We start from the raw sequence: 13977 nt of genomic DNA on the forward strand, positions 1-13977 counted from the left end.
CTAGGGATGTTCATCTCTTATTTTTTATCATCTCTTTTGCAGGCTGCCTTGTTTGTGTGAATGAGACTCTTGGAGGATGGAAGGGAATCCCTACCAGCCTTTTAAAGGGGCTCTAAGTGTCTAAGCTATTGGGGGCTCTGCTGAGTGTTGATTAGGACTAAGCCGTGAAGAGCTGCTAATGTACATTCCTGTGTGATAGGTACCAGATAGCGTGCTCTGAGCAATATTTTTAACCTGTAGGAGATAGGGATGCCTTAAAAGAGTTAAGCTTTTCTGCTTCTTTTGCTGACACTAGGTGCTAAATTCCCCGCTGACAAGAATAGCCTGCAATCCTGGGCATTATCAACAAACAAACAAATAGGGCACTCCCAGCTTTGAAGTCTTGAAGTGAAACATTGCAGTTGGTTACAGGGAACTGAGGGGCTTGAGTCCTGTGGGCCAAGAATGAAAGCAAGGTGGAGAAAATGAGGGCCACAAACGGAGACCCTAGCAAGAATCTGGGGGGCTTTATTAGGACCCAGAAACAAAGGGGGGTGTGTGGTGAACTGGTGCAAGGGGATGTGCATATATGTGCTGATGGGGGAGGGAAGAGATTCTCTCACATTGTCAGTGAGCAAAGGGGGGCCTATTTGAAAATAGCCTGGGGTACATTTAAGAAAATTGGTTGAAAGGGAGTGGGTCTATAAAAAAACCTATTTTACAGGATAGCGAGTGATTAATTTTATAGATAATATGAATGGAGATTTTTCAGGGATGGTACAAAATCTTCCCATGCTGTTCAAGAGAGCAGCAGAGATTTGAACAAATCCTCCTTCTTGTTTATTTAACTACAGAAGATGAGAAGTGTCTGTGTTGAGTGCTGCCCTAGAGAGCATCTGGTGATGGGGGGTGCTCCCTCTGTTACCAGTGGGATGGAAGGTCATACTCATAAGCTGAATCTCTGTGTAACTTAAAGTGCTTGTTTCTGCCAGTGATTGAAGGCTCTGCTCCTCAAAAATAAGTAATGGAAATTCAAGGAGAGGATCTCAGGGAAGGTGAGCATGGCAGTTTTGGCAGCTTTTCTAGCACAACATTAGCAGCGTGCATCCTACCTTCTGCACCTTCTGGGTGATGTGGCATAACGTGCATCTCTTTCTTTAGGTTTGGTCCCTGTCCGCGGGCAGAGTTGGGCAGTGTCTACATACAGTGCAGACAGAGGATCGAGTGTGGTCCATTGCTATCAGCCCATTATTAAGGTAACTGAGATCTCTTTATTCCCAATTTCCAACAGACAAGTAAAGGAGTTGGATAGGCTGTGTGTCCACAAATCTCTCTGAGGCACCAGTGTGACATTTCAGGGACTTGATTTGGGTGGAGGCTGATCAGGTGCTTGTGCCTGCAGCAGGAACTCAGGGCATGTAGTCTTTGTTCCCCATAACAGTGGAGTGAGTAGCTCATAAAGAGGCTGTGAAAATGGCCTTGTGTTCCTGTTACTGTCTCAGGTGGGACCTGTTCATTCTTACTTGTAGAGCAAACTCTCTGACTTGCTAATTAGAGGCAATGAGCTGCATTCTCTTGAGGCTTTCTGTACTGAAAAGATGCCAACTTGTATTCTCATTCTCTGGCAGAAGATACGCCAAGCAAAAAGGTCCCTGCTTGGGAGCTGTGTGCAGTGGTTAGAGCTTGGTTTCCTTTGAACATGCTGAACTGGGAAAGATGGAAGTGGAGTTCAGAGATGAGGTTTTCCAGCCTCTATTGCCTGTAGCCCTGTGCTTCTAGTGCAGGCTTAATGTTACAACTACAACTTCAGCATGGGAGGCAAGGGCAGTACCTACACCAGCGTCTTCCAGGGTGTTTTTCAAAGTGCTTCTGTTGTTGAGGAGGTGAAAAATCTGAGAAGCTTAAACTCTCGCTGTTAAAATCTTACACTGACTAGGAACAATCTGTCTCTTTGGTTTACTGTTAAGCTGGTCTTCTGCATGCAAGAGAAATTCTTCCTCAGCCTTCCTCAAGGAAGGGGGGGAGAAGAGCTGTTGTTGCTGCCCATGTGATATCTGCAAGTAGTGAATTTTAGGCTTGTGCAAAACCAAAATACTTCCCACAACTGCTGTCCTCATTAGATTTCTAAGCTTGTTTTGCAAGCAGGAGAAACTTAGTGGTACAGAGCTAATGGCATTGTCAGGGAAATGACACTCGAGGCCTGCTATGATTTTGCCATTCCTTCTTCACATTGCTCCAAGTGTTTGAGACAGACAGTATTTTGAAGAAGTGCCATGTGCATTAATGCTGCTGGAAGAAGTTAAGACAGAAGCCCTTTGCTGCGTTCTGTGTTGCAAGGGCCCCTTTTCTAGCAGACAGGCTCTGGCTCTAGCACTATGGCTGGTTAGAGCCCAGTGGCATGTTGCTTCCTACTCCTAAGTGATGACCTACTGAGGTGGCCTCTTGTCAGGACAGTGTTCCTCTCCCCGGTGTGCATGCTTGTGCACACTCTCTGTCACAATATTTACCCACAGTCTCCCCACCCCCCCTTTCTTCCCTGCAGGGTGATAAATGGGAGGTGGTGGAACAGCTACCCCATGAACAAGTGGGTTTAAATTGCGCGCTCTCTCTCTTTTTTTTTTTTTTTTTTTTATGAGACTGTGGACTGTACCAGCCTCCCCCGCTAGCCTACCCTACCTCCCCCCCTTACCCCTCCATATTTGGGGGGGGGGGGGGGGGAATTAGAGCCAATTAGCCACGTCATTAATTCTTCAATTTGACGGCTGATATAGCAGGGCCTGAAACACGCTGCTGACCTCGTATAATGGGAACCCAGCTCCTTAACATATTGACGATGGGAGAAGTTAATTAAAATTCCACAGAGAGAAGGTGTCGGCTAACCTATAAACCTGTCCCTTCTCAGAACAAATCACAGCCATCCTAGAAGAGAGAGAGGATCAGAGCAGGAGGGCATGTGATGGGGGAGGGCCAGGGCAAGGGGCAGGGGAGATGAATTTTTCACTAATAGGTTTTACTGCTTGCTGTCTAATGAGGGTGAGTATCAAGAAGATAATATCTGGTTTCTAGCAAGGTCTGCTTTGGGGAGCTCTGTGTTTTCTGTTTTATTTGCAAGAGCCCATATTTCACCCCTGGGCATTCCCTATGCACTTGGGTGTGAAGCCTTTCCTCCCTTGCAGTCCTCATCCTTCTTGCCAGAGTTTGGATGCGTTTGTTCCTCAGTGAGGCTGAACATGGCCTATAACCTCCACTTCCTTCTAAACATTTGACATGCCCTTCCAATTCTCCCTTCTCAGTTGTGCTGGTGTAAACTGAGAGCTCCTCAGATAGTTCTGCTGGTGTCGAACTAGTGTAGAATCAGGCTCCAACCACCTACGTATTTTGGGCCATTGTTGCTGAGAACCCACCAGCTCTCTCTACTATGTGTCCATAGAGCTCAAGAACAGCTCAAAGCAGTTGTGCATGGTAGGCTAGGAGGAGGGAGGGCTCCTCTAGCTCTAGCCATTGGAAAGTGCTTTGGAGAGGCTGTGGTTTCCTGATCTGGAGGTTTGCCAGGACTAAGACTCTAGAGTAGTCAGGGTTGTATTCTTACTGAACCTCAGCTGTTAATGGGCAGGATTGAAACTTCTCTTCTTGCTTTTCAGTGATAACTCCCTCTGTGTGAAGCTTCCTTAGAAAGTATCCCATGCACTCCTGACCCACAGCTGGGTTTTCTGCTGGGTCTGCTGTAGGTCCTGCTCTGCTGGACTGCTGGTCTAGTGGACAGTGCCTGTAAACTTCAGAGACCTGTGCAGCTTCTCTGGCTTCAAGCATCTTTCCTGGGTATTCTGCTTTGATTTGTCCGCTGTTTGCCTGTGTCACTACAGAGATTGTCCTGCAGATGTGTTGAACGAGGGAGGAGGCTTCCTTGCTCTTCATGTAGTGATGGTGGGCTGGATGCTTGGAGGATCTGCAAACAGAATGGTGCCCGTGAGGGAGATTAAGTAGGGTAAAAGGCAGGAAAAGGGGACCAAGAGTACTGGATCTTCTCTTCTTAATGTGCAGGGGAGAACTGTGCTTAGTCCTTTGTGTAACCTTTTCAGCCATGGAAGTGCCTTCACATTCATGTGTGTTATTGGAGCTTCATTGCTTTGGGGATCCCTGACAGTGCCCTGCAGGGTAGTGGGGATGGGGAGGGAATTGTGTTCCTTCTGCGTTTTCAGCAGGTCTTCTGCATACCTGCACTGGTCAGTGGGCTTGGGACAGCAGGTCCCACGTTGCCTGTCACATCAGGGACTAGAGAAGAGTCTGAGAGTATCCTTAAAATAGGGTGCCTCAGCTTGCTCCAGCAACTGTTTTAATTGGTCTCCAGAGCTGTTGTTCTCCATGGATTAGTAAAATGCTGTACTTACACAGAGGTTGTGTACCCTAAACCCTGTTTCTTAGCTGCTTGTAATCCCCTTCCTCCTGAGTTCATTTGCCTTTTGAACTCTGCATCATGCAGATGTTAAACTTTCATTTACTGGTGCTTACTGCAGTGACTTATGTGTGCTCAGGGACCAGGGCAAGCCTGAGCGCAGTGGACCAATTCAAATGTGCAAAGTGAGGCAAACCCAGGGGTTTCTAGTGGAATAGTGGCAGCACCTTCATGCTTTGTGATTCCCTAAGGTGGCAGTAGCCAGGGAAGAGAAGTGACCACTGTACACCATTTAATTTGAGGGATAGGTTTATGGAGAAAATGAGGTCCAATTGCCTGGCATTTATGGCTGCAGAAACTTAAGGCTTATGATAGATGTTGCACTACTGAAAAGTTCCTTTATTTAGGGGAAAATTTGTTGCAATTTTTTTCTCCCTAATGATAGAGAAGCTTGTAAACTGGAGGGGAAAGAAAAAAGTGGACCTTGCTGTTAAATTTATTATTAATCTTGGATTCAGAAGTTCTTCAGTGTTGGATTAAAAAAGTATTCAAATCTAAGATGGCTTCTCCTGCTGGGTCTGGCCACTGGCATTTGCTATCTAAAAATCAAGAAAAGAGATGATGGAGGCACAAACATGCTTTTCAACATGCAACTATAGATAGAGAGCTAGGAAACTTTTAGAGCAATTTGGGGAAATGTCAGGCAACCGTAATATGCCTTATCGCAGCAGAGACTTGCTTTGAGTGTGTAAGCCTGAAAGACAGTCTCTCCTTTTCCAACTGTGTCAATTGGTCTACTGCAGTACATGATCTCTCCTACCTCTCCTTGCAAATGTTGCCTTGATGAAGTGCAGGTTTACTCTGGAGGGGAGGAAAGTTTGTACCAAAGACTAACTATCTGCATTGAATGTTTAATTTAAAGGAAAATGAATAGTTCTGTGAGCAGCTGAATTTAAAAAGCCAGGCTTGCTCTATCTATTCTATTTTATGCAGTGTTGTAGTTGAGACTTCACTCCTCTCTTTTAACATGCTAATTTGCATATCTGTTAACCTAATTGCCTCTCCCATGGAATATTATGGGGAAGTAATATCTGGGGAGACCTCTGCCCCTGTGGACAACCTCAGACAAATTGTAAAACATACCCAAAACTTGCTGGGGAAGGAAGGAAGAGAAGGGTTACTGACAGGCACCTTGACTGAATGGGCCTCTGTCCATTGGGAACAATCAAAATGATTAATTTTGAGGGCTTCTTTTTAATGGTTATCTGGAAACTTTTTGTGGAAATGAAACAATCTGATCTTGCAGATTGCATTAGAGCAAAACAACCTGCTTGAGTCAGAGCAACTTTGCAGTGGTTTTAACTGTACAATTGGAGCCTGACGTGCAGCAGTTAAAATGTTTGATAATGTTCCCCTCACCCTCATTTCTTGCTCCACTTTTATCAGCAGATACCCCCTGCTGCATATCAAGATGAGCTGTTGGCTGTAGTAGTGCTCTGTTTTGACCTAGCTTTGTGCAGTTACCCAATCTGAGTCTGCTAGGACTTGGGACAAGTAACTGGTTTTTATTCTGGTTTCTGCATTGCCAGCAAAACAGCAAGCAGCGATATGTCCTTGGGGATCTCTGCAGAGCCTGGTTGGTTTGAATAATTGAGAAGGTACTCTGACCTGCAGCTGTTTCTTAAGCAGGGGCAGGAAGAACCTGCTCAACTGTGAGATCCCAGGGTGGACTTGCAGAGTTAGTGGTGGCGTTAACTACCATCTCTTACTGACCTCAGAGAGTGATCTGGATGCAGGTTTCTAGATATATGCAATAGTCATAACTGACTTGGTGCTCTTTCACCCCAAAGCTGAAGAGCAGGAAATGAGTATCAGTTTCTCCCCTCTGGAGCTAAAATGACACCTGTGTCTTATCCATGTGCCCTGACTGTTGCCTTGATGTTGGGAGGAAGACAACTTTGTTTTACCTTCTTTAATTGTGTGATAATGACTCTATTTGGTATTTTTCACATGGCTGAACACATGAACATATATGTCCCTTTTCCCTCTCCTCTAGAAACAAACACATATGCAGACACTTCTGTAGGGTGAGAAACTGCAAATTACCTTTCTTCAGTTTCTTTCTTTTGCCCTCTGAAGCTCACACAACTGATGGCTTACTCCCTTTTTGTCACTTTTGGCCAATACTCTAATGTATATATTTTCTGTGACTGTGTGTATTGGCTCACTAGTGTTACAGGCAGGTGAGCAGGTTTTAGGAGGCAGTAGCTAACTGAGTTAGAACCCAGACATCTGTTTCTAATCCTGTGAAGCTGTGTTGCATATTGAAATTTTTTTTTTCCTCCCCCTGCAGTTTTTTCTCATCTCTCCCCTTGCTTGAGGGAAAAGCCTGTCTCAGAAAGCTTGTGGGAAGCATCTTTCTTGTGCTGCTTGGTTTGCACGGGAGAATCCATGTCTGTTTAATCGATGTGACAGAAGAAATTTAGTTGAGGAGGCTGGCAGCCTTATGGCTTGAGGTTTCTATTTCCAGTTTGCGATCGTTTTCTCTTTGCTTTTTAGGTACGCAGGGGGAGAATGTAACTTCACCAGACCTTGGCTGCTGTTTACCTTTGCTTGGCTGTGCAGTGTGCCTTTGTTTTTCCACCTTTGATCAGTGTCCTGCCAACAGATAATTTAGCAATTGCATCCCAGGGTGGAAGTGTGGAGTTAATGTTAAAATTAGGGTTTTTTGCCTTTCCTAACTTCTCTGGCTGATGGAGCAGAGAAGGGGAGAGGGGAGGTGAAGGGGACCATAAATTCTAGACCTGATGATTCTGCTCCTTGTAGAGAAACTAAAGCCTCTGATGTCTCTCCAGCACTTTCATTAACATTTAAATTAAGGGTTTGTTTTTCAGGCAGCTTCAGTCGCAGCCCTTTCATAGCCTGACACATGGAGGCTGTTCTCTTTCTCTCCCTTTTTCTAGCTTGCAAATCAGTGTACAATAGTAATCACTGCTGTATTATTTTTTTTTCTGATCTCTCAGGAGGGCAGCGACCCAACAAGCTGTACCAGAGGTTCAAAGAGAATCAGAAATGGAGTGCAAAGGTAGATGGGCAGGAGGATGCCAGGTTTCACTCCTACAATTAGAGCAGTGTCTGTTCCCTCCCCTGCCTTTCAAAGGGCTGCTCTTGGGGGCGGGGAAGGACAGAGAGGGATGGAACTTTCTTGCACGGTGAGAGCCCCAGGTGCAGATGCCTCTAACCAGGCTCAGCTTCCACTGTTACTCCTCCCACGTGAGGCTGGAGGTGTCACTTGGAGGATGCAAGCTCATTCACTGAGGTGGGAAGTGGAGCTGTAGTGTCCTAAGATAGCAGCCTAGCCCCTTTAAAGTACTGTTGATTCACTCTGAGGACAGCAGGGGGCTGGTCCTCAGTCTGCCATTGGCATTTGAAAGGAGGCTGATAGTGGAGGATATTGCCCTTAAGTAAGAAACTCACCTCTGTCTTCTGTGCTGCAGTGCTGAAGTCATGTCTGCTCTGAGCACTGCACCTTATTGTAACAGTAGAGGAGATAGCTGGTTTGAAGTGTCTGTCTGGATCTTGGCTTATAACAGCCTAAACTAGGCCATGCCTCGCTGTAGCTAAGTAATTTCAGGTGTAGGAGCTAGTTGGTTTAACATCAAGAAGAAAAAAACTGTCTTCCGCCTGCTTCAACAATTATGTAAGAGCCAAGGAACAAGGGGATAATTTTAGGAATGGCAATGACTTGCAGTGGAGAAGCAGTATAATAGAATTTATGTAAACACATGAGTCTTTGTCCCAAAGCTCTTTTGGAATCTTCCACTTCTCATCTCCCACTCAGTTGGTCACCACTGGTAGGCTGTTATCTTCCCCGGGCTCTCTGACAGGAGTTGGGGGACTCTGAGTAGCACTGAACTTGTGTCTTTCACAATCTAAACGTGGATAAAAGGCAGAGGAAGATGACCCCACACATGAGCAAAGTGTTTAGCATAATGAAACCTGCAGCTTGGCTGCTGTGACTGTCACACAGTTTTTGTCTTTACCACCACCCCAAATTTGCTTGCCTTTCACCAAGAGCTTGAACCTGATGGACTTTGAAGGATGCCAACAGGATAGGAGCAGCAAGCTGGCAGTGGGATCAGGAAGGGTATTCCCTTCCTGGTGGTAGATACGGTGCATGAAGAGGAGTGCCCGAAGTCTCTGTTTCTTCAGGATTGGTCTGAGGTGTGCAGGTGGTGGCCATGATTTATACCATGTGGCTCTTCTGGAGGACCTAATTCAAAATCATGCCCTTGCTGAAGCTTCCTATGTATGCTGAAAAGTGTTTCTGTTCTGGGGTTTGGAATTTTTTTTGCCCTTTTGTGTAAATTACCACAGACTGTAGTCTGTCACTTCTTGTGTCACTGTTGTCAGATTGAAGTATCATATCTAACTGTTCTGTTGCTGAGTGTGTGGTGGTGACTTTCAGACAGTGAGTGATCCAGAACAACTTTTCAGGGGCAGGTGATCTTGTCCATGTTCCAAGTGCTCTGGAACTGTGTGGTGGGATGTACTTCTCTGATCCCATCTGACCCATGCTCTAACTGTTTTGTACCGCCCATCTGACTGCTCTGTCACTGCAGGTGGGTCCTAACTTCTCTCTGAGAGATTTCTGCATAGTCCTGAGAACTACCACCATCAACGTCATCATAGTATCCTCATCCTGTATAATGCAAGGGGGATTCAGAATGTCTGCTCTGCACTGCTGGCATCAATCCACTCTTCCAGGTGCTTCAGCTTTTGGAGGTTCATAGGTTCCTGCCCACTGAGTTTTTCTTCTTCAGGGCCCAACGTCGGATGGTGCTGAGCAAGTTTCATGAAGCCTACAGCCTGCGCAAACCAAAGTTATCAGGAATGGGAAAGAGGATGCTTAGTACTTGTCACGCAGGGTCCTTGATTGTGACTTCTGAGCCACCTCCAGTGTTGGTCAGTCTATAACTTTTCAATGAGGAAAGCTTTTAGTTTAAGCTTTCCTGAGGTTAGATGCAAGCATGGAGCCCAGCTCGGCTGCCCCAGCGGTACCCGGGGCAAGTGTCATGTGGCACTAACTGGGGTAACTCCTACTAAATTTTCCTTGGAAGCTCCACTGTATTTATGGGTGGGGAGGGTGGGGGGATGCCTGCTCTCCCATCTTCCCCCATGTTGTCTCAAAAGGTCCTGGTGCATCTTTGATTAGGTGTAGGTCAAAAGAATTTCCACATCGTGACCTTAATAACTGGGGTTGATTGGCAGGCAGTCTGGGGAGAGGGAGCAGCCTGTCCCTTTCATCTCCCTTGGTGCCTTGCTGGGACAATGGGCCAGCATATTTTCCTTGTTGTTCCTCATTTGAAAAGGGTCTGGTATCTCTACTAGGTACCTGTGACATGGGGGTCTTGATTGGGGTCTCATAAAGGGCCCTGTCAGTGTGTCCAAAGGCCAGGAATACAAAGGCAATCAGTGGGTGGGGGTCTCAGCTGACCACTGAAGAAGGGAGGGGAGGGTCCTGGAAGCAGTGGAGGGAGAAGCAACCCCTGATGGGAGACCTTAAAGGGGGGAGGGGGGGAGGAGGCGGCCCATTTTTGTCCCAAACTCATCAAGCACATCTGCAGAATTGTCCCAGCCGCTGCCTCCCAGTTTCAAAAGAAAATGATCGTTTGATAAACCGTCCTGATTCACCACTTTCTCACAAGGGAGGGAGACCCACCTTTGACCTCTATGATTTCACATTGGGCCCAGCTCCCCCCCCCCCCAATCCAATTGCTGGAGAAACTTTGAAATGCATCCCTTGCGCTCTCTCTCCTTCTCCCTCTTTCCCTTTACTCTGTCTCCCCCCCCCCCCCCCTTTCTTTTTTTCTCCTCCTCCTCTTCCCACCACCCCCACCTTCCCTGCTCTCCCGCTTTGTAAAAAAGCAGGCGTACTGCTTTGGAGTTTAGGCAAGTAATTAGTAAAATCTTTTCTGCAGTACAATAAAACCACAGCGCTTGGCCTGGATATTCCCACAATTTACATACTCGCGGGCATTTGAGAAAACAGGTGGCATTCCCAGTGCATCGCTGCCTATGAAAATAATTTGGAAGGCAGGGAGGGGAGGGTGCTGGGACCCACTCGCTCCTGTGAGCTATAGGAATGTGTATGAATATATTAAAATGTTTTCACACAATGCTTGTATTTTCCAACGGGAAGAGGCATCTTCTGGATGAAAGGCGGCTGGCCCAGACACAGGCCTCTTCCAAACGTTCTTTCCCACTCAGGGATTGTTCGCATAGACCAGATAGAGAGGGGGCCTGAGGGGGGAGGAAAGGGCAAGGGTGCTATCTGTGAAGAGTAAATCTTTGTGTGCTTCCTACCCGCTCCCTGTTTGTGGTCCCAGAAAGTCGAGTTATGAGGGAGTTGTGTCTGTGGAGGGGGCCAGGAGGGGGGATCATCAGGACTTTCTGCAAAAGCTTTTGGAGGCATTGCAAACGTAGAGAGGAAATAGCTTGTAATGGAGCATATAGCTCTCTGACTGACGGGATTCAGGGGCTGCAGCAGGAAATGACTGAGAAGGAGCTGGCTATCTTGGGCAATATTAGCAAAGTGCCTATTAATAACAGAAAACACTCTTGTAGTACTTTTCCAGCTTCATCTTATTGTCCAAGAATAGGCTGCTCAATGCTTGGCCTGGGCAATGTATCCAGCTGTTCTTCTCCTTTTTCCAAGAGGGTGGTTGTTCCAGGCTGTGCCACAGGTGGAACCCAGCAGTTCCCACTCCATTTCAGTCAGGGACCACTTAGCTGCATTGCTTCCAAAGAGGTTCTTTGGGTGCTTTCAACTTGTAGGGTGTTGATAACAGATGTGTGCTGAAACTTGTGTCTAGAGAATGTAGATCAGGGATTTCCTTTCTAATGGACAAGAATTGAAGGAGAGAATTGAAGTGAAGGGAGGGAGAGGCTGAACACAAGTAATGAATGCCTTGGATTAGGAGCAGGGTGTGCATGTAGGGAAGACCCAGGGTTCAGCTCCAGGGTTACTGTTTTGTTTGAGAATACTGGGGCAGGCTGCAAAGGGGCCTTGTCAGAGGAAACAGAGTAGATTGGTGGCTGGATTTTTATTTTTTAAATAATATTCTTTTGGTGAAAATGCCCTTTGAAATTTTTATGGGAAGTGGTGTGGCACCAGCATGGTGATCTGGATGCCTGTCTCATATGTGCTACAGATACAGCCTTTGTAGAAAGCTCTTCGGAGCAGGCATCCTGTCCAGATGCGTTCTGCCCTGAGGATTTACAAGCTTGCCTGCAGGCAGCCAGAACCACGGCAGCACAAATTTAGGGATGCCATGAAGAGCTATTCCAAAGGCCATGCTACCCAGCTCAAGCCTCTGTTCTCCTGAAGGAACTTATCAAAACACAGGCTCCCCAAACAAGGCATAACCCATTCATAGAGGAGGGGGAAGAGCTTTACTGAGACTTTCTGCTCAGCTAAGCCAATTTTCCTTGTCCTTTCTGACCAGACTCTCTTTGTGACAGGTGGGAGAGAGTGCATTCCCCAACCCTGCAAGGAGCTAAACAATTCAGTATCTCAAAACCTTTTGCAAAAGGGTATTCTTGCATGGCAGCTGTTCCTAAAATGGATCTGCAGAAGTAGCAAAGCTCTGTAATGCTGTTTCTGCCAGCTGGCCTGCGCTGGTCATACTGGTGTTGGTCATGGTGCAAAGGTCTCTAACCTTTTGTTGGAAACAACCAACAACCCAACTGGCAAGAGGGCTTACTTTTTATTTTTAATTATTGTCTTCTGAATTCCCTGCTCCTCCCCTTCATCTTTCTGCATTTCTTAAAGAGGCAGTGGAGGGAAAAAAGCTTTGGTTTTTGTTTGGGAAGGGGGTTAGGAAGGGCGACGTGGCCCCTGCAACCTCTCATAGGGGTGTCTTGTCAGGGCGCGGCATGAAGGGCACAAACAGATCATAACCTTTAAATGAAAATGCGATGGAGGGGAGAGATGAAAGCAGTGAAACAAATTAGATACATCTAGAGGGGGTGGTCAACTGGAGAAAATTAGCATTTCTTCCTAATTGGAGTGCAGGGCATTCCATTACAGGGTTTCATTACAAGGAGGGAAGCACTGGGCCTCTTTGGGGTATTCCCCCTTGTCCTCAGTTCTTCTAAATGTAAAAAATATATTTGGAAGAGAACTGAGAAAGGACTGAATTTACCAGAGTGAAGGTTTTGGACTGCTGCAGGAAGAGGCATGATAGTGAAGCACCAGTTCTCTGTTTATTAAGAGAAGAAAGTGATGATTGTGTGCACACGAAGTCAGGTGCTAGTCTTAGTTTTCCTGAAGGAAGCTAAAAAGTTTACAGAAGGCTACAGGTGATGGTACCTTTCTGATGCTAGTACTTGGTGAATCAAATTTGTAGCCTGTATCCAAAATGCACTAGTTTGAAGCGTAGGGATGTATGTTTTATGACTTAAGATCAGTGGAGTCAATTCAAGCCTGCTTTACACTGCATATCAAGTCCATGCTGTGAAAAGCACTTGTTCAAGGCATGTCTGTCTGATTCTGCCTCTAACTAGAGCTGTTATATCCAACAGGAATTTAGATATATCCCCGAGAAGGCAATGCCCGACTTTCAGTGTGGAACATCTTGTGGCTGTACTGGGGCTTGTGCATAGCATTGTGGTCCAAATAGCTTGTGCCAACTTGAGAAAGAGGCATGCATGGATGTTCTTTATATGTGCATCTTTATGTATAACTGGGTGCTAAGAATAACTTAGAGGGAATTCAAGGGACAAGGTTTTGCATTGCATCTTTGGATAAGGAGTAGGGGGAGACAGTTTCTTTTTTCCAAGCAGGGGTTGGCTTGTTTATCAGTCAGTGCTCAGGAAAGTGGGGGAAAAAAATAAAAGCAGACTTGCTTCAGGTGTGTGGTATGCAATGTATGCTGTTCTGCCAATCTGCAGTTACAAAAGTTCCTGTTCCAGCTCAGGAGAGGGAATGTATAGGCATAGGAATATAGATCGTAGGAAACTGCTGAAGGAAGGGTCCTGCCTGCACAGAAGGTGGTTCCTAGCAGAGTGGGAGGATGTTTACAGCAGCAGTGTGTTCATCCTGTGCAGGCTCTGTCATCTGCGTGCCCAGGATGAGGTTGCAGATGATAGGAATTTACAGGACTCATAAATGTGAATCTCTGACTTAACCCTTACGGCTGAATTTTGGCATTTTGACACAGAGCATAACATTCCTGCCCACAGGAATATCTTTAGACCTAGAGAAAATACTGTTAAAAATGAAAGCATGTCTCAGAGATGGGCTTCTCCCATATTAAGTCTAGTGCACATCAGGATGATGATGTCTTCCCATCCCAACCTTCTCCAGCCACTTCAGTTTTTGCAAAAGATGCTTGGCAGACTTTTTAAAATCAGCAAATGCATCAGTCTGGGTCTAGCTGATTAAAGCAAATTGAAACACTGGAGGACGTAGAGAGGAGATGGGAGCAGGACCAGAGAGGCTGGAGTTTGGAGAGGAGTAAATGACTAGGAGGAGATAGTTCTGAAGGGAAGCTGGTTCCTCTGAAGAATGGGAATTTCTCCTCAATGTGTGCAGTTGTGCA

The 13977-nt window shown here is 46.2% G+C and overlaps 1 protein-coding gene across 3 annotated transcripts in view; it reads left to right on the forward strand.

Moving 5' to 3' along the window:
- The window catches only part of FBXW4 (F-box and WD repeat domain containing 4), a 63464-nt gene that overhangs the window by 17089 nt on the left and 32398 nt on the right, over positions 1 to 13977 (forward strand). For all 3 annotated transcript variants that reach the window (XM_049809931.1, XM_049809930.1, XM_049809932.1), the window contains one exon: positions 1141 to 1235. In XM_049809931.1, the coding sequence (XP_049665888.1) occupies positions 1141 to 1235 (95 nt within the window). The remainder of the gene's footprint in view (positions 1 to 1140; positions 1236 to 13977) is intronic.

This window comes from Accipiter gentilis, chromosome 9 (assembly GCF_929443795.1).
Source record: "Accipiter gentilis chromosome 9, bAccGen1.1, whole genome shotgun sequence".
NCBI lineage: Eukaryota > Metazoa > Chordata > Aves > Accipitriformes > Accipitridae > Astur > Astur gentilis.